Source organism: Phoenix dactylifera, chromosome 2 (assembly GCF_051530095.1).
Source record: "Phoenix dactylifera cultivar Ajwa chromosome 2, Ajwa_hap1_PhDact_Kaust_v1.1, whole genome shotgun sequence".
NCBI classification, from domain to species: domain Eukaryota; kingdom Viridiplantae; phylum Streptophyta; class Magnoliopsida; order Arecales; family Arecaceae; genus Phoenix; species Phoenix dactylifera.
The window spans coordinates 3,796,069-3,814,914 of record NC_143191.1 but is presented as its reverse complement, the minus strand read 5'-3'; the positions used below and the strand labels follow the sequence as shown (position 1 = coordinate 3,814,914).

The 18,846-nt window shown below is 36.3% G+C and overlaps 1 protein-coding gene across 2 annotated transcripts; it reads right to left on the bottom strand.

Moving 5' to 3' along the window:
• Positions 1 to 354: 354 nt before the first annotated feature.
• CHR24 (chromatin remodeling 24) lies at positions 355 to 18,760 on the bottom strand. Of its 2 annotated transcripts, XM_039133258.3 has the most exons (20): positions 18,298 to 18,760; positions 17,523 to 18,226; positions 16,125 to 16,255; positions 15,966 to 16,020; positions 15,556 to 15,792; positions 15,338 to 15,393; positions 15,169 to 15,259; positions 13,284 to 13,421; positions 13,039 to 13,116; positions 11,685 to 11,894; positions 11,527 to 11,598; positions 9,984 to 10,064; positions 9,784 to 9,902; positions 7,733 to 7,844; positions 7,307 to 7,375; positions 7,023 to 7,117; positions 6,022 to 6,150; positions 946 to 1,011; positions 714 to 855; positions 355 to 592 (listed from the first exon to the last, which is right to left on the bottom strand). In XM_039133258.3, the coding sequence occupies exons 1-20, from the start codon at positions 18,395 to 18,397 to the stop codon at positions 413 to 415; spliced, it is 2,865 nt and encodes a 954-aa protein (XP_038989186.2). In that variant the 5' UTR covers positions 18,398 to 18,760; the 3' UTR covers positions 355 to 412. The 2 variants fall into 2 exon arrangements, with proteins under 2 accessions (XP_038989186.2, XP_088571144.1); XM_088715018.1 differs by lacking the exons at positions 7,023 to 7,117; positions 7,733 to 7,844 and having other exon boundaries at positions 18,298 to 18,665.
• Between the last annotated feature and the right edge of the window lie 86 nt (positions 18,761 to 18,846).

Genomic DNA, 18,846 nt, shown 5'->3' with positions numbered 1-18,846 from the left:
CCCTCTTTAGAATTTTCCAGCGCTACCAGCCCTGACATGTCTGTTAGAATCCATTCTTTCCAGCTTCCCTATATCTTTCTTCACTGGGAGCTATGCCTTTATGCGTTTTCAAGAGAAGCAACTCATGAGTTAACTGGCTTGTAGCACATGTGCACTTGTCCAACCCTGGGAAGTAAATCCATACAAGCTTTGGAGCCCAAGGGAAATGATGCTTTACAATGTGCATAGCTCAGCTGTAAATCTGAAACTATCCCCAACGTTCATGAGGTGCCAGATTATCACTAAATTTTGGACAACCAAAACAATTCAATGATTAAGTGAAGCAATACATCACTTTACATGGGTGGACATCAATTGATCAAAAGAGTCATTACTCAAATAACTTGAATATGTAAAATCATGTCAGTAACACTTAAACAGATAAGATCCTTTGCATCCCCTCACTAAGATCATCTACATTAATTACTTCTGGTTCCTTCCTTTCTATTGAGTTGTCAAGTGGCGATTCTCTAATAGTACAGATCTGTTGATTCAATTCAGCTATCTGTTTGCGTATCCTATCTCCACGATCTGGAAGTTTTGAAACCAGGGCCTGTAACCCATTTTTTCCAGGGGTTAGCAACTAGTCAGAGATCACAGGTTCATGGTGGCAAATATAAGTATTCACAAACATGCACGTGAGCATGCACAAAATAAAGCTTTGAGAATTCTACCTTGTCTGCCAAAGTTTTAGATAAACGTTTGATTCTCTCATCAATGTTCTCAGGACTGTCTTTTGCTTCATTTGGTGAAGTCCTGGGAGTATATGTTCTAGAAGTGAACTTCTGATCTTTTGGGTTGAGTGCATAAGCTGCCCTGTTAAAACATAAAATGACCATTGGTTAGTTTTGTTCCAAAAGCCACTCTTCTCTGGTAGATTAAGCATAATAAGTTTCCAGTTCACACCCGTTCACTGCACGTTCAAATGATGACCCTGATTTTGAACTTCTAACAATTCTGTTTCCCATCTTACTGCAAATAATCGTCAGTTTGGCATAACTATGTCACTTAAGGAAGAAATTTAGTGCATATAACAAACATAAAGTCCACACGATGGTACAAAGTGAAAAATCTCTATGTTATAATTTTACAACATAAGGCATACATTACTGAAAGTCTGAAATGTTGCATCTTTAAGATTCATATGGACATTGATACAAGAAGTAGCATTCCAGTTAGATATATAAATTTACAAGGCAAAATATCTTCTGAAATTTCAGTACCCATTCTGGTTCTTCAGGTCTAGTTTATACCAAGATACATGCAAGCATTTCCCTTTTCTATCAGGTTCAAACATTCTTTTCCCCTTGAATTTTAGGGCCTGTATGAATGTATCTAGTCCCCAGGGTATTTCGTGGTAATCAGGCATACCATGGGCACTCTAAAATCTAGACCATGAGGAAAACATCCCTAACAAACTATTCAGATGACTTTAGTAGAATATCATAGTAAAAAGGTGATTCCATGCAGGCTCAGCACGCGGAGTGGATTAGATGTGAATATGGAGAATAGGGAATGGAAGGGAGAGATGATGGAAATGTCCCGTCAATCCTATATTGCTGAATATGATAATAAAAAATCAAGTTTAAAATCAAAACTTGACTTTCTCCTAGCATCAATTTAATCTATGGCAATGAACTGGTAATCAATATTAAAATCAACCTACATATTGCATTGCATTATATAAATTCTTAGACCAAGCATTTTTCCTGACCTTGTGTTTTAGGTTTAGTATTAAAAAATGACAATACAGTAATTTACTTAAGAGGAAGAAGAGGTTTTAAGTTCATTTGGTTCCAAATATGCCATGTGGTGAATATATTTACTTAAGAACATTTTAGTTCCCACAAACAAATTGGTCCAATAAATCCCCCCCCCCCTCCAAGTTACAAAAACAACCACTGCAGAAAAGTAGAATTTTTATTGGGATTTTATTGCAAAATCATTCCAAACCTGTGCTTTTCTTTTAGAAAAAATTCTAGTGATTTGTGCCATGGCATCCAAACAAGCCCGTACACCCCTTTAGTTCCCAAATAAACATGAATAACGTTCACTTTTCACCTTTATCCACATTTATTCAGACAAACATTTTTGTTTTGGTTCTTCAGGGGCACTTTTGGATTTTCATAAAAACTGAAAAGTAACTTTGTGGTACTAATGCAGTTTTAACATGGTTAGAAATATTTGAGGGAGAGGAGCAAAATAGTTTTAACCGATTAACAAGGAATAAATATCTATTTGAATAAAATTATTCAAATATGCTGGTTAGATTTATTCAGGAACTAAACACGGCCTTAGTCTCAAAAGAGGAAGCAGAATTTGATGTATTGAGGTCAAGAAAGCAGTTTGTAACATTAACAAGGAAACTTCTGAAACAGTTTTCCTAAAAAGATTTCTATTGCAGTGGGAAAAAGGCTACAAGAGCTAAGCTCAAGTAGATGGCATGTGAATAACTCTAGAAGAGAACTATGATAACATGGGTCCTGAGAAACTGAACTACAAAAAGGCTCACATACACAAACATACGCATAGAAGAAACACAGACATGCACTAAGGAAGAATAAAAGATTATTTACTTGACCAAATTGGCTTTTGGGTATGTGCAACTACTCTCCCTTTTGGAAAAAGCTTCGTGCACAGGGTTGTGCCCCACCCCCCCCCCCCCCCCCCCTCTTTTTTTTTTTATAATTCTGCTGTAAAGCATTGTATCTCTGAATTTCTAAATTTCTTTGATGGAGAATCATGAATAGAGATAAGCCCATCATTTGAGGAAAGTACCATTCCTTGACAGATCTAACTATGGGATCATCAGCCATGGCAATACAAGTTGTAAGTCATAACAAAAGATTAAGCTAAAAAATGCCATAAAGATTTGCCATCTTCTAATGTCGCCTAAAATTAGAAACGCAATGCATCTATTGTTAAAATAGTTCTTGAGCAAAATAAACATTTTTGGATAGTCAAAAGACATTTAAAAGAAGCAATAGATGGGGCAAACTTAGCGAATTGAATAAAATCATCAGAAGAAAAACAACGAACTACCAATGCGTTGATCAAACTAAAATCAGAACTTCAGGTGAATGCCACATGGATGCTTGTGGTGCCACATGGTTAACTACAATGGACATCCACAAGGGTGATTCATCTAAACCTCTAATTTTTTCTATGGACTTTGCGAAATTCAACACTAGCAATGGTCCATTTTTCACCTTGTGGAATATTATATACCAGATAGAAAATTTGATATCTACAATTGATGGCTTAGATTAGCACCCTACCAAATTCTGACTAATAAATTGTTTCTCCACTAAATCTCCATATCTACAGCTCATATATGAAGCAAAATTATGCTGGAAGATTGCTGCTGTATTATTTACATAACCTGCTCCAGGTAGATTATTGAGTGAATAGGATATACCTGGTTTTTTCAGCAGATTATATCTAGCAAATCTTGGGACAAGTAGTCAATGTCACTAACAGAAACCTTGCTCCATCTCTTAAGAATAACGAGAATTAGTGACTATCTACAGAATGAAACTGATGGACTAATTTGGCCACAGCAGGCATGCAAATGGACAAGTACTAACAGATTCTTTTGCAACTCTTCCAATAGGAAATGGGTGTCAAAACCAACCAATGTCATCATCATCAATTGTTCTTAAGTTCGGCACAATGTCGTCACCAAATGGACAAGTACTAACAGATTGGTAGCCTATCAGCTACTCAGCTAAATGATGGCTATATGTGTAGATGCTCTATGCCTACACATGCAACATATACACAAATAAAAGGGCACCTCCAACTAAAGAATTCTAGAATTTCACATCATTTGCTACAAGTAAAGGTGAAAATATCTTGAATTCTTAGTCTTATGATCTGCTTTGGCAAAAAAAAAAAAGCAAAACTCTAGCACTGCCTAGGGTCCGTTTAGTTACCTGCATAAGCAGTTGCAGCAACTGGCTCAAATCCTATGCTTAGTTTGCTGCAACTTGATAGAGCTCGTATAACTGATGATGCATAACACCTTTATGTTGCATCTTACACCAACTATAAGCATACGTCCTGATGCAATATCTTGTGGTGCCAAAAAGACACCACTTGCGACTTGAATGGACCAAGCCATCACCAGCTACTCTCAGTAGATGTACTCTCCATCCAACTATCACCCCCTACCCTCCTCAAAAGCCCTCTACATCTCCTCCTGCAACCACTGAAAAGTTTGGATTGTCAGGCTGCCAACATCAGTTCCAGCGGCTCCCTCAAAAGTCGGTGGATGGGTCTCCCCCTTCAATTTGAACAAGGCTTGCTCCAATCATTTCTAGCCACCATCTCCACTTCCAAATGCTTGAATAGTTGAATGTAAACTATACCCTCAGGCCTCAGTGTTATCTTACACCACCATTGCTACCATACACCGCCACAATGTACCACCACCTTTCTTCTATTCTACGCCCTGACCAACTTCCCTTATCCATCCCTTGATACTGCCCTTTGGAATAGACAGAGACCTACCTCTTCCGCAATCATCTCACCCATCCTCTGACTCAGCCATTTGATAAGAGGAGCCCCACAAATCTCTTCCATCATCACCTCAATCAGCTCATCTAGCTCCACCTCCTCATCTACTGCTCATCCATCCACCACTTCTCCCTCGAGCATCAGGGCCTTCCCTTCATCTACCAGAAGTGCTCCACTTAGTTCAGATTAGGTGGCACAAGGCTCTCTACTGTTGCCTTGTTCTGGTTAATGTGAGCCATGCCCATGTTTGAAGATGTGTACTCTCAGTTTGCTTCCTAAAGTCAAATACAAAGAAGTTACATAAATGGTGTTTGATGCATCACAGTGATTTGCACAGCTAGATGCACTGTTATGCATGTCTGATCAATGTGCTTTGCAAATCGGGTGAGGTTGAGATGATAATTGGGTTGTTCTCGAAATAATAAAGCTCTAGGATTATACTTAGTGTTGTTACCTATGAAGTCTTGATCTATGAGCTGCGTGTGAAAAAGACAGATGGCATCTTTAGGTTGAAGGAAAAGACAGTTATTACAGATATAGAGCTTAACTCTTTTATGATTATACTTGGGAGATGGGAAAAAGCTCACCACTCCAAGTATGAAGTCATGAGATTCATACTGGTTTTATCTAACCAAATGGCAGAAACCTAATTACATTTGCCTAGAGCTATTGCAATTGCGTCAAACCAAACTAGACTAATAACATTTGCCCAAATTAGAGGTGCAGGAACTTGTAATTCACTGCAGAAACCAGTTGCAAGAAACCAACCAGACCCATTAATATGTTAGATTTTCAAAGAAAGCAGTACTATATGCAACAAATCTATAAATGTTGGACATGCATCAAGGTAAGGTCCCTCATGTGCATGGCAAAGTTGTATCTCAGGGAGGACAAAATCCATGGTTCCAAAGATAAAACTAATTAAGTTCTTCAGGTAGACTTTACTTGTTATAAATGAACTACCAATTTTATAACCCACCTGTTGATTCCCAATTTGTTTAGCACAAAAAGTCGTATGAACAGCCATGAATTTGATGAATACATGGACTTGACAGTGGGCGCAATACATGGCAATCCTACCACAAATAGTTCTTCTAAAATATGATAATCACAAGGTCGAAAAAACTGCTTTCAAGTTGCCAAAAGTAAGTAGAAATGACAACACCCCCCCCCCCCCCCCCCACCACCACAAAAAAAAAAAAAGAATTAGTGATCAAATAGCCATCTCCCGGTGCACATATACAAAAAAGAAAGAATAAATTCACATAATATGCAAAATATATGATTAAATATAAGATAGACAAACAAGCTTATGACATTCTTATACTCAAACACAATAATTTTTATCATCCATGTAGGCAACACAGAGATAAGAACAGTCTTTAAAACCTTTTATATTTTTAAAAGCAACATTCAGCAACATAAAATTAATTCAAAACCAACGAAGATAAGATAAAGACTGACCTCTGGACTTCATTACTCTCCTGCACAAGTGGTACAACAGCAGTCTTAGAGAAGAGCAAACTATGATGACTAACACCAGCAATACCTTGACTCTCTAGAAACTTTATATGGTTCAGCAAAGAGTCATCCCTGATAGAACACAAAACATCAGGAGAAATACATGATGTTACAAAGATTATTCTATTCCAAAAATTGATATTCAAGTGCATGTTCAACACTACAGAAACAGGAACACAAATCTATTTTAAAAAAGTAATCAGAAAGAGCATTGCATTTAATGAGACTCAAGCACCTTGATCTGTTTTAGAGAATAATAGCAAATTGTGGTTGATATGCGTTTGCATACACACAACCCAATTTGATAACATGTATTGTAAATATACTCAATAAAATAACTCTTAATCTTTGATTTGTAATGAAAGAAAATAGACCACTACTGTATATGCAGATAGCATGCTTTAAATGCATGAAGATTCATAAAGCAAAGTGAGTTATTAATTAACATTTGGTTGATAGTGAGTTATTAAAAAAGACCTCAACTTATGAAGCAGAGGAACCAAAATAGTTGGGACAAGGTTTGAAGATAATGGTTATGGTTATTGTAAACTAGATAGCATACATACACGTGTATGTATGTATATACGCACATACCTACACATGTAACTCTTATAGAGTTGGACCTTTTTTGAATTGGACGATGACAGTCCCACATCAATGATCAGGTCATTGGATGTGATCTATTACTTCTAAACTACTTATACCCGAAAAATCATATGATTTGGAGACCCCTAGCCTATGTATCAAGTGGTCAAAAAGTTTCGTGTTATTTAAACTGTTCAATTTTTGACCATATATATATAGACAAAATAGACATAGGTATAGAAACAGATAGAAAAATAGATAGACTGATTTTGCAACAAAAAAAAAAGAACCAATTATTGCAGTAATAAAAGTTCGAACAACATAAAAGGCTGATCAAACTAAGGAAATAGAATCAATACATTGTTTGCTGCTGATCATGCTCCTCATGCAATTGTTGCTGAGTTAGTGAAACATCAAACCCTTGTTCAGGCAGACTAAAAAGCTCTTGAATGTCCTAATATCATTCATCATAACAATAACCAGAGAAGGGTAGTAAGGCAAGCTATTACAGGGTACAAAATAAATGTTAAAATGCTGAATAGTACTACAGGAAATGATCATAATAAAAGGTAAGTGATTAGGATAATAATTATTTTATGAGCAAAAACAAATTACTAACAATGAAAATAATTTATGAGGGTACCTTCTGGCTGAAGTAACGAGTTTGTTCTTTGTTTTCCGTGGCAGTTCTAAATAAACCCCCCTTGAAAACCTGGAAGAATTTTACCCATTCACATCCAACAGAATTGTTTGAAAAGATTTTGTCAAAAATAATATACAAAAGCAAATAAATGGCAGCAAAAGTTTGACATCAATAATGTTGATGAGTAACCAAATAAAACAAGAAGCAAATTGAGAATAGGGGTTTTCAGTAAGTTTTAAAAACATATGGTAAACTGATTTTGAATATACTGCTGAAATAAGACCCTAATAAATCAAACTGATCCCTTTTAAGCAAAAAAAAAATTGAACTCAGAGCTCACGTTCATAATGCTGATGGCATTCTCAAGAAAATAAACCAACAGATTTCAACAGTCACAAAATATGTACAACATATCAAAATCCAGACCTGCATTTTGTAAATCTTTTCTTCAACGGTCCCACAAGTCATCATTCGATATACAAGGACATCCTTAGTTTGCCCAATTCGAAAAGCACGGTCTACACTCTGGTTGTCCGTACTGTGTAAACAACCAAAGGGCAATAACAATTAAGTAGAGATCATCCAAGGTAAAGATAGCCAAATTTCAATAACACTAAAGAAAGGTAGCAAAATTCCCTTTGGGGGAAAATCAAGACTGATCAAAAAATAGTGATCGATAAGGTGCCATGAGCCGAGACAGATTTTCTCTGAGTTAATTTACAGCATAATCCATACCTATCATTAGGGGTCGAGTATTCAACTTGAAATTGCTAAATCTCCAAGACTAGTTCGGGGAAGCGCATCATTTCATTAGAATATCAGTAAGTCTAGTGAGGACACTCAAAATGATATCCATAGTTTTGAAATGGTCAGCTCAGAATGAATCAAGCCTAGGCCAAAATGAATACAAGTGCGCCCTAAATTCAAATTCCACAGTTGGAATAAAGGATGCTGAGGTCAACTCAGATAGAGGGAGCCGTAAATGATCTCAAGAATTTTTCTATTCAGAGCACTCTTCATTGGAAGGAACCCATAGGTAAGCAGGAATTGTATGGCTAAGCCAAAATTAACGAAACAAGGAATCGAGCTCCTGCTTATGACTTGGCATTATCAATCTAATCAACCTATGTTTTCATTGTATCTGAACCAAGCAAACTACCAAGTGGTCAAAATCCTAGTTACACTAATAAATACACTATATTTCAACATATGCTATAGATGCATGCGGTGGAGAGATAACACTCAAGGTTTTGAGCTTAACAATAGAATAAATACATTGAAACATGCACATGCATAATTTGCAAGACATCTTTGCATCCAATCCTGTGGCCATCGTCAATAAGAACTTATGAGGCATTATCCTAGAAAGAGAAGACTGGAAGAGAAAAATAAAGTTTATCAGAGTCACCATGTGCTTGTGCTTAACAGGGGAATAAAATATGACATTAGTTTAGAAAACAAACATACAGGAAAATTAGAACCAAAAACAAGATATTTGAAGTGGAGACATCCACAACAGAATAGATAGTTAGCATAAATAAGTCAACCTTCAACATTTGAAACCTTGAACTATTAAGTATGAAATCTCAAGGAGAAAAGCAATATTAGATAAATATGTGGTGAATATTTTCATAGGAAATCTTAGTCCAATAATGAATTGACAAATGAGTTTGATGATACCTTGCAAGTTCAATTATTCCAGAAATTTTTCTATAGCTACTTAACAATCAAGTGCTGCTTTCCGAAAGGTTTAAGGAGCATAACATCTTCCAATACAAAAATCTCCTACACAAGCCTGATTGAGAATAATAAAGTACAAATTTTTATAGTTCTAATTTCTAATACATTGCAAAGAAAGCAGCAAGAAGTTGGTATGAAGAATTAGCAGGGGAAGTATATACAGTCTCTTCAAGAAGTCACCCTCAACTGAGGACCCAGTAAGTGCAGCAAGTACTTCAAACCTTCAAATTATCCACTCAGTTTGGCATGTGAAGGTGATGGAAAACAATTAATACCATGTATATAATAGTTTGTCAAATGTATAGTAACACAATTTTGGATTAAGAAATGAAAATATAATACAGCATCTGGAATTCATTATTCTTTTATTGAGATATTATCCTATCCATAATTTTTCAGGAGCATCCAAATGAAAACTAATCTTACGAGTTATTTTGTCATCTAGATATTCTTCTGATTGCATTTCTTCTATTGTATAAGCAAAAATCCTTCTGGAAAAATGCAGATCAAAATATTTTCCCACAATATGACTGACAACACAATTGCAAGAGAAAGCAGCTACTACAGCTACATATATTTGGAAATAGATAGAAATATCAGATTATCTAAAAACTGAAATAGAACATACATTAAGGACAATAAAAGGCGATATAAAATCAACAGTCACAGACATCAAAAAATTTGTTAATTATGTGATATAAATACACATGTCACAAGTATAATCATAAATGAATCACCTTGGGTTCCATGCTGGATCAACCACAATAACACGATCTGCTTTTGTAAGTGTCAAACCAAGCCCACCAACTTGTGAGGTCAACAAGAAGATAGGAGCACCAGCACCTTCTTGAAAATCCTAAAATGGAAATACCTTTAAAAAGAAAATAATCAAGCAAAAAACCTCAAAGCTTGCTAACTAAATGCAGAAAATATGGACCTTCACAATCTTTTCTCTGTCAGAAACTTTGGTAGTACCATCAATGCGTAAGAACTTATATCCCTCTGATATCAGTGCTTCCTGCATATATACTTATACAGTATGAAACCAATAAAAATAAACTATGATAATTCAGCATAATTAATATTCAAATGCACAAATTCATCACTTTAAGCATCGATCTTCGTACTTCCTTAAATACTAGAACAGAACTATTACAGTGCACACAGAAAATAACTCTTCCAAAGAAAGAGCCAAAAAGAGGATAATTGTATGAATTTTCTGTAAAAGGGTTGACCAATAGTTTGAGTGTGCTCCATCACTTGCTAATTAGTGAAAGTATGCAAAATAAAAAAATATCAGTAGTGTTTTAAGGCTCTTGGTTTGATGATGACAAAATTAGGGATTTGTTATTGCAAATATTTCTCTTTGAACTGATGAGTTTGACTTGCAAGTTGGCAGTGGTTCTGTCATGTTTCGATTCGTCGTTGTTTCTTCACCATTCTATCTTTCTGCCTTTTGTTTTACTTCTAATTGCCTTTCCAGGTATTCTTAATTGTACATGTATAAATTATACTCATTTATTTCAGAATAAAGCTGAGCCAGAAAATAAGTCAACAGAAAAAAAAGATGTTTGGATGTTCCAGAAAATCATGTTATTAGAAATTGCTAATCATGATTTTGCAACAAGGTGTATTCGGTTGCGTGATGAAATCTCAACAAGGCCCTAAATCAGAAAATCGAAACGTCCAGTTCGAGTAGCATTTTTCAAATTCACGATTTCCTCTCCTTCATATCTTCAGTTCTTCAATTTTCAAACTTTCACCTATAATAACCAAACACCTCATAAAAGAATCTCGACTTTTAAAATTCAAAATTTTGAATTCATGAAAGAGATAAATCATGGTTTTTAAATCTAAATCCCCCCAAAGCGACCATAGTATTCAACAAATTCATATGGTCAACCAGTCATATTGACAGAATTATCACATTTTGTGTTTGACATATATACAAAAGCAAATATCCATATAAAATATGTCATATTAAGACTTTAAACAAAATACAGAAAGTAATATATTTTTTTAAAAAACCCTTAGTAAACGTACGAAGCACTTTACTGAGCATAATAGTGTTACATTGGTGAAGCCACTCAGTGTTTCGAAGTACTGAACTGATTTTTCAACAGTCGACATGAGCGAAAGTCTACTTCTTTGTTTTTTTTTTTTTGTACAATGTCTCTTTCATGGCTGACTTGTGGTTAAGGGGAAATCCATGTTTAATAAATAAACATCTAAACTTGCAGGATCCCTGTACTATACGAGACATTGTCCAGTAGAACTTTAAAATTCAATTCATCCCACTTTTAGCTAATCATACCTAGACTGGTGGTGAAGGAAAATATCATCTTTATCAGCATACGTGATTAGGGTACTTTCTTCAACAACTGAAAGAGATATGCTTCAGTGTAACTACTTAATTTATGTTGAGCATCACATGTATGTGGAAGCAAAAAAAAAAAGCATGTGCTTATAGAGACAAAAACCTGAACAAGATTTAGCATTTTACGAGTCTGAGAAAATATCAGCACGACATGTCCCCCTTGAATCAAGTTTTCCTGCCAGATAAGGATCATATTGGATAAAATTTTCCTGAAAAAAGATTGGCATTAAAATTATCATCCATAAAACAGAAGGTTCTGACCAGTAAGGACAATATAAAAGATATCTTGCATGACACGTTGAGATCAACTTGTGGAGCATCATCATGATCAGTCATATTTGCTAAATTCATAGCCATCTCTTCAACCATGCTGAGCTCTTCGCGGTTCAACATTGAATCCATCCCTTCAAGTATGCCTTCTGCAGCTTTTTTAGTCAAAAGCAATGGGTGGTCACATATTTTCTTTAATATCTGATTCAAAGCCAACAAAATTGAATTAGGTACTACTGTAAGAAAAAGTCCACAGCCACAGAACATCGTTATATCCAAAAATTTCTAAGAACTTGTGGGCAATTATTAATAAAAATGAAATTTTATTCTTTGGCTTATAGTTTGTACTGTAGAGAATGAAAATATTTCCAAGTTTCAATATTTTCCTCTTCACCTAGATTCTCTTCAAGTTCATTGGAACTTCAGAGGGTTGCTTCTTGATTTCATAAGCTTAAGTTGTGGACCAATCACCAATGTAAGTTCCCACATTCAGCAGTGAACCTTCTAGGTTTCATGGCAAGCCCTCCTTTTGTAAACAGTTACCATTTTGGCACCAAATATCAGTGCTAAGATCAGAATTGACACTTAATTGTAAGAATATGTTAAATCATCAGTGGAGAGTTTTCAACTTTGAGTTATGCTTTCATAGACAAACACATCTGCTGGAAGTAGACTTGGTTGATGGTAATGATGATACTACTGATTATTTCCCTTCACAATTCCCTCAGAAAGTAATTTCCAGATAATGCTATGTCAGTTAAAAATTTACAAGCTGAATATTTGTCTTTTTCACAATTTTTTCTTCCATCTGTTACCATAGTTCTAAAGAGGACAATTTATAAATAAGTGGACTTTTACAATTTTTTCTTCCATCTGTTACCATAGCAGATTAAATGGTCAGTAAATGTTTTCACTGAGTACATAGCTAAAAATGGTTTGAAGATAACAATGTGATAGACTTAAATAATTGAGCTTACAAGCATCAACAATTGCATCTTCAGAGTGTGTCAATAGGGCACCATGAATATCACCTGTAGCCCCTAATTTTCCATGATTTCATACCCTGCTCTCTTTTTTCTTAAAAAAAAGGACAGAATTGACAGTAAGAACAAGAATCTTCAATTAGAACTTAATTGTATATTATATTGAGAATGCCTCAGGAGTGATTTTTCAATGAAGAACATGTAAATAGCATAAGGGAAAAATGGTGTTACTTAAAAGTTATGCAAATTAGATGCATGAGAAAAGACAAAATCTTAAGTACAACACTATAATTTACAAAGATGGTAACATGCTTCTAGTTAGGCCTTGGCATCAAAAGCCCACAAATGAAGGTGATCATTACCGTTAATGCAGCTAACGGCGAGCCCTTGATTGATGAATGAACAAGGTCGCTATTTAAAAAAGCTTCATATAATTGCCTCTGCATCCAAAAGAGAATTTCAACTAACAAAAAAGGCAAAAATTCACTATCAAGTATCAACAAATAATACGAATCAGAAATGACAAAATTACCACACATGAAGAATTTCAACAAATAATAAGAAACAGAGATGACAAAATTACCACACATGAAGGATTGATAAATACCTGACAAGATGTTAGTTTTAGCCAAATAATTATCTCATTCTTCTTAGAAAATTTTACATTTTTAGTCCCATCATCTTCAAGAAATACTTCATTCTTTAACCGCCGCAAAAAATATGGCTTTATACGCTCTCTTAACTCCTGTAGAAAAGCGAGTGTACCAGCAAGATTTCAGATGCCAAAACAAACTAACATGCTTACATAGGTCATGTTATAGATCAAATACATAGATAAAAAGACAGATTATAAGTATGATCCATTTAAATAATAAATTAGAAAAAAATCAGGATGAGACAACTTTACCTCAGGAAGATAAAGAAAGCACTGTACAAGGAACAAATTTATAATTAACAAGCTTTAACTGGCATCCCAACTTTTACAAACAAAAGATTTTCTCACTGTCTTGTATTTACATATCACACAACTAGGATTTATGCTTCAAATAATATCGATGTGCATCAGGCAAGATAATTAGTACCAGCCATACTTAAGAGAGTAAATAGTGCCGAATGCCCCACCTTGATTTCCATGCATATCAGACCCCAGGAGATGGACCTGTACAGGCCCATATCAAATGATAGTACGATGTACTACCCATATGCAGCTACCTATCCTTTCTATTTCTTTCTATTCTAGTCAATTCTTTTGTGCGTAAAGAATCATGCATTAAGGCATAATGCTATCAACTCCCACGTCTTCTATCCATGAATCTGTTTGTGCAACAACTTTAGCCTGTTATAGAAGGTTAGGAGTATTCCAACACACAACATTTGTCCATGGTTTGAGCTCAAATCATAGACAATAATGGCATAGGAATTCTAAGAGGTTTCAAAAAAAAGCAAAGATTTTCATATCATCAAGAATCCTATCTTCATGAATGCATAATAATTTATATATGTTTCTGCATTACTTAAGACAGGTTCACTTATTGTCTGTGTATCATGAATGACAGAACTTCATTTATGCTCCCTAGATGCACATAGTTGAGTTTCAACATGGGCATTAATATTTTGACATGGGTGTTGGTAGATGAATAAAGCTCCATGAATTTATGTATTTTTGCATGCACATTTATTTCACACAACTTCTAAGGCATTGGACTTTGGCATAACTTCTACAAATTGTGATTTCCATGTTGTTCACATCACATCCTGAAATTGCAGAAAGTTTTTGTAATCTATTGAATGTCTTTTGAATCAATGATGTTTGTCCCAGTTGCTCAATCTTATCTGTAAGAATAGCTTACTACCTTTAGCATGCAATTAGTGATCATCAGCTGCCCATACAACTACCAATAATATATCTAGATACAGCTCCGAAAAAATAATTATTAGTTGCTTATATCCATGCAAAAATAAAAGTTACTTACTCCAGAGAAGGGAAGGACAGTATTATACAATCATAAATGCCAATCTTAAACTGACCAACTTGGAGCTTTTAAATCTGTGCTCTAAATCAGAAAAATAGCTCTAGGAGAATTGTATTAAAAATTAATAGTTGAGTCTACTTCAGTAATGATTTTTCATATGTCAAAAATAATACAGAGCTGATCTCCCTACATTTTTAAATGATTCTAAAACATGATTTATTGAATTTTCCATGTTAAAGAATAGGAAAACCAAAAACAAGCACAAATAAGAGATTCCATGTAACAAGTTAATCAAGAAGAAACTTAAAATATCGAATCATCTTTTCTCCATTTTTTTATATAAAAAACTTTAGTTTGTACAACTTTTGAAACAACAATATTCAGTATAAGTGAATTGTGAATTACGAGAAATTCAGAGATTTTAGCTCTGAGTAGCAACTACATTGGAGATTTTAGCAACTGTAGACATGCAGAAGACAAAGGTACAAAATATGGATGCAACAGATGAAAATTTTAAACCTTTGCAACTGTGGAACCAATATGTTTTTCCCGGTCAGAAGCATTTTTGTCATTTCCACGAAGGATTGCATTTTCATATTTTATTTTAAACCTGCAAAAATAAACAGCATTCAATGTACAGTAACCGAAAAAAATGAAGGCCAGTTAGAACGATGAGAAGGTCCATTACTCATCCTTATCACCCAAGATTTCTGGGCAGCAGAAGTTGAACAAAGCCCATAGTTCCTAGTCAAAAGAAAAGATCAACATCAAGAACTCTTTGGCTTCAAACAAGTTCACTAATACATAAAGACACACACACACACACATGCACACATATGTCCACCAAAAGCTTATAAAATAAGAACAATCATGAGAAAGCAACAAATTGAGAAGAAAAGGAATCACCTTCAAGTTGTTTTGTATTGGTGTTCCGCTAATAATAATGCGATGAGCACTTGGTATCTCAAATAAACTTTGGGCCCTTTGCGTTTTGGGATTCTTTATGATATGCCCCTCATCAAGCACGGTGTAATGCCATAAGACTTCTTCCTCGCTTCCATCTCCATTAGCATACCAATCACCCTGTATAGATTTTGAGTTGTTTCGCACAATGTCATATGTTGTGAGAAGAACACCACCTTCCTGTAGAACAGAACCATCAATTATAAGCAACAGCCTAAGAAAATCATATTCCACCTATATGACATACATTCATCCTAAAGCATCACAATGTGCTTATCCAAGAAGAAACATAGCAAAATCACGAATTAATATGGAGATGATTCAGAAGCTGCTGAAAAAAGAAGTAACAAGACCTTGAGTACATATTGAAGTTCATATTGGCGAAGTTTTGCATTAGCTCCAGAGTAACTGCAAGAAAAAGAGAGAAAGAAAAAACACGAGCAATAATCAAGTTACCTAACAAAAGTCGATTTGCGACTAGAATAAGGCAAAAGAAGTCATATGGATCTCACTCTCTAATCTTCTCACCGAGCCCCACGACTGACATCTCTTTCATCCAATGACCAAGAAGTGTCTTTGGGGCCACAATCAATGCCCTCTTAATCAAATGAGAATGAAAAAGACCAGACAAGAAAGCAGCAACCTAAAAAAAATTAAAATCATCAACAATATAGAAATACTTCACTATTCCCTACAGGAACAAGAAAAAACATGAGGCATAATAGTCAGAATTACATACTCCAGTATTGTAGGAAATCATTTTCACTTACGTTGGTCAAGTTTAGGGTGACATAAGATATACCAATGTTTTAGTTAATATGGCATGTGAAATCATTTAGTCATCTAGAACACGTATGATATTCATAACTACATAATTCTAAGTAGGACCCAATCATACAGCATAGATGGCAATGAAACAATGCCTTGTTGGACCATCTGTTTTGCTGAAATAGTAAGATCACAAAGTAATTTACCCATATGCCCAACTAAAGAAAATAACCTAGTTAAAAGAAATCTTGATCGCAAGAAGAGATACAAACTAGTATAGCCCCATAAATGTCCATCATATTACTTCTTAGAAGAGTAGTTACAACTATGAGAAATACTTTTTAGTAAAAATACTACAACAATATCTCCTTAAAAAGTTTTTGAAATTGCTTTTTCATCCTTCAAAGACAAGAATGTGGCAGGGGTCCTTAAATTTATGTACAGTTTAGTATTGTTGAAACACACAAGGGAGAAGGGAGCTTCTGATTTGAATGAGGTTTGGAGAGGAGCATAAAGTCAATCAACCTATATCTAATGTATCCTACCACTATGTGATGCATAACATGATATGACCATTACTTATATGCTGGTGTTCCGACTTAAATGAGGTTTCAAAAGGAGTGTTTATGCTATGTCCAACGTATCTTACCACAATGCGTGATGCATAACATGAGATAAACATTAGATATTTGCTTGTATCAATGTACTCTGGACTTCACTCAGCAATGATAATGAGCATACCTCAACCTAAATCAAAACCCATCACTTTTATGGTGTTGGCCTTTTAAATCAAGTTTTCCTCTTGTTTTACAGTTTTCGCTCAACCTAATATTGGCCCTCTATCAAGTTGGTGTTGCATTCTTACTCTCTGGCCAAGGGAGAGGCCTGCCATAAAACCTGGAAGGCTGGCGGAAAGAAAACCTGACCTAACTACAGTCACAGGGTTTAAGCTCAATGATGCATGAAGCAGCCCCCTGATGAAGACGATTAAATGCCGGATATGATGTATTGACTGACCGCATTCATTTTTCTGTCAAGTAGAAATCATAAGCAGTAAAGCAGAACAATCTAAATATGAGCACGATTTTAACTGACTGATAGGTAGAAAGATAGACAAGAAAGTAATACCACATGCTTTATACCTGCATAGTCTTCCCCAACCCCATGTCATCACCCAAAATCCCTCCACTCCCAGTGCAATGAAGTGTCCACAGCCATTTCAACCCATCTCGCTGATGAGGGTACAACATCTTTGCAATTCTTTGAGGCACTTTATACATCCTCGACTTGCTGCTGCCAGTGCCAGCCATCGTGAAGCAATCCCCCTCATCATCATCACTCAAAACCCCCACTGACTCATCATCAAGGACCTCAACCAATCCATCTTCGCCTTCTCCCTCACTCGATTCTCTCCTCCCACCAGTTTCTGAAATCACACAAACCTCTTCCTCCTCCTCATCCTCGAAAGCACAAGATCGTCCCACGGCTTTCCCCTTGACCACCGCCTCCTTTTTCTTGGTTTCTCCTTCTTCGTCCTTTCCAGGGCTAGATTTGATAGAAGAGGGAGATAGGGAGGAGGCGGCGCTCTCGTACTCCACCTCAGGCTCTGGAACACAGGACACGGGCTTGGACCTCGGCTTCTCGACAGAGAGGGCATCCATACGTGAGGTGAGATCGTCCAGAATGTCCCTGATACTCTCCTCACCGCCCCCGCCGCCGGCGCCGGCGTCCATCACTCTGGGAGGCGAATCGAACAAGTTCTCGTCCGGGGTCTCGTCGGGGGTCTCCGAGGAGAGCTTGCAGAGGCGGCGCCGGCCCTCCATCTTGACCTTACGGACCCTCGCCTCTGATCACCAGGAAGAAAGGGTCAGCGACGACCGATCGAAAACGAGGGTTTAGGGATCAAAAGATGGGTACCTGGGCGATGGGGTGGACGGGATTGAGATTGAGAGAGCTTCTGAAGGAGGCGCTGGTGGCGCTCATTGAGGCTGAGGGGCTTCCTCTCCTCCTCCGCCATCTCCGCTCGCTCGGTCGCTCGGTCGCTCGGTTCTTGCCCTTCGTTACGAGATAAACGAACGGAAGAGATTTTGGGGAACACCGGGATTATAAGAAGCGAATAATGGGAGACGCTTGTCGGCGTCGTATCTCCTATGGTCGGTTTCCCGCTTCGGCCTCGAATTCAAACTGAAGGGAATGCAATTCTAACAATTTTTTTGGCTCAATAAAAAGAAAATCAACTGATGGAGGATTAGGAAGCAAGGCTTCAAGCTAAATAAACTGCGCCCGTATTGGAAGACGAAGAGGGAAAACGTCGTGGTTTCCGGCACCGGGTTTTGCTTTGAGAGTGGTGGCATACTCCTGTCCCTAATTTTAAAGTCGTGAAGCAGACCCAATCAGAAGCCCAAATTTTATGATGGTTGCTGCTGAAGAATGCTAATCTTTGACCCTTCTATTCTAAGGGCGGAG

Coding starts and splice junctions, on each gene's coding strand:
- CHR24 (XM_039133258.3), bottom strand. CDS start 18,397: ATGGCGGAGGAGGAGAGGAAGCCCCTCAGCCTCAATGAGCGCCACCAG. Junction 13,422..15,168: donor TTGGTTCCACAGTTGCAAAG/GTTTAAAATTTT, acceptor GCTTTTCTACAG/GAGTTAAGAGAGCGTATAAA. Junction 7,845..9,783: donor GATCCAGCATGGAACCCAAG/GTGATTCATTTA, acceptor TTGTTTACACAG/TACGGACAACCAGAGTGTAG.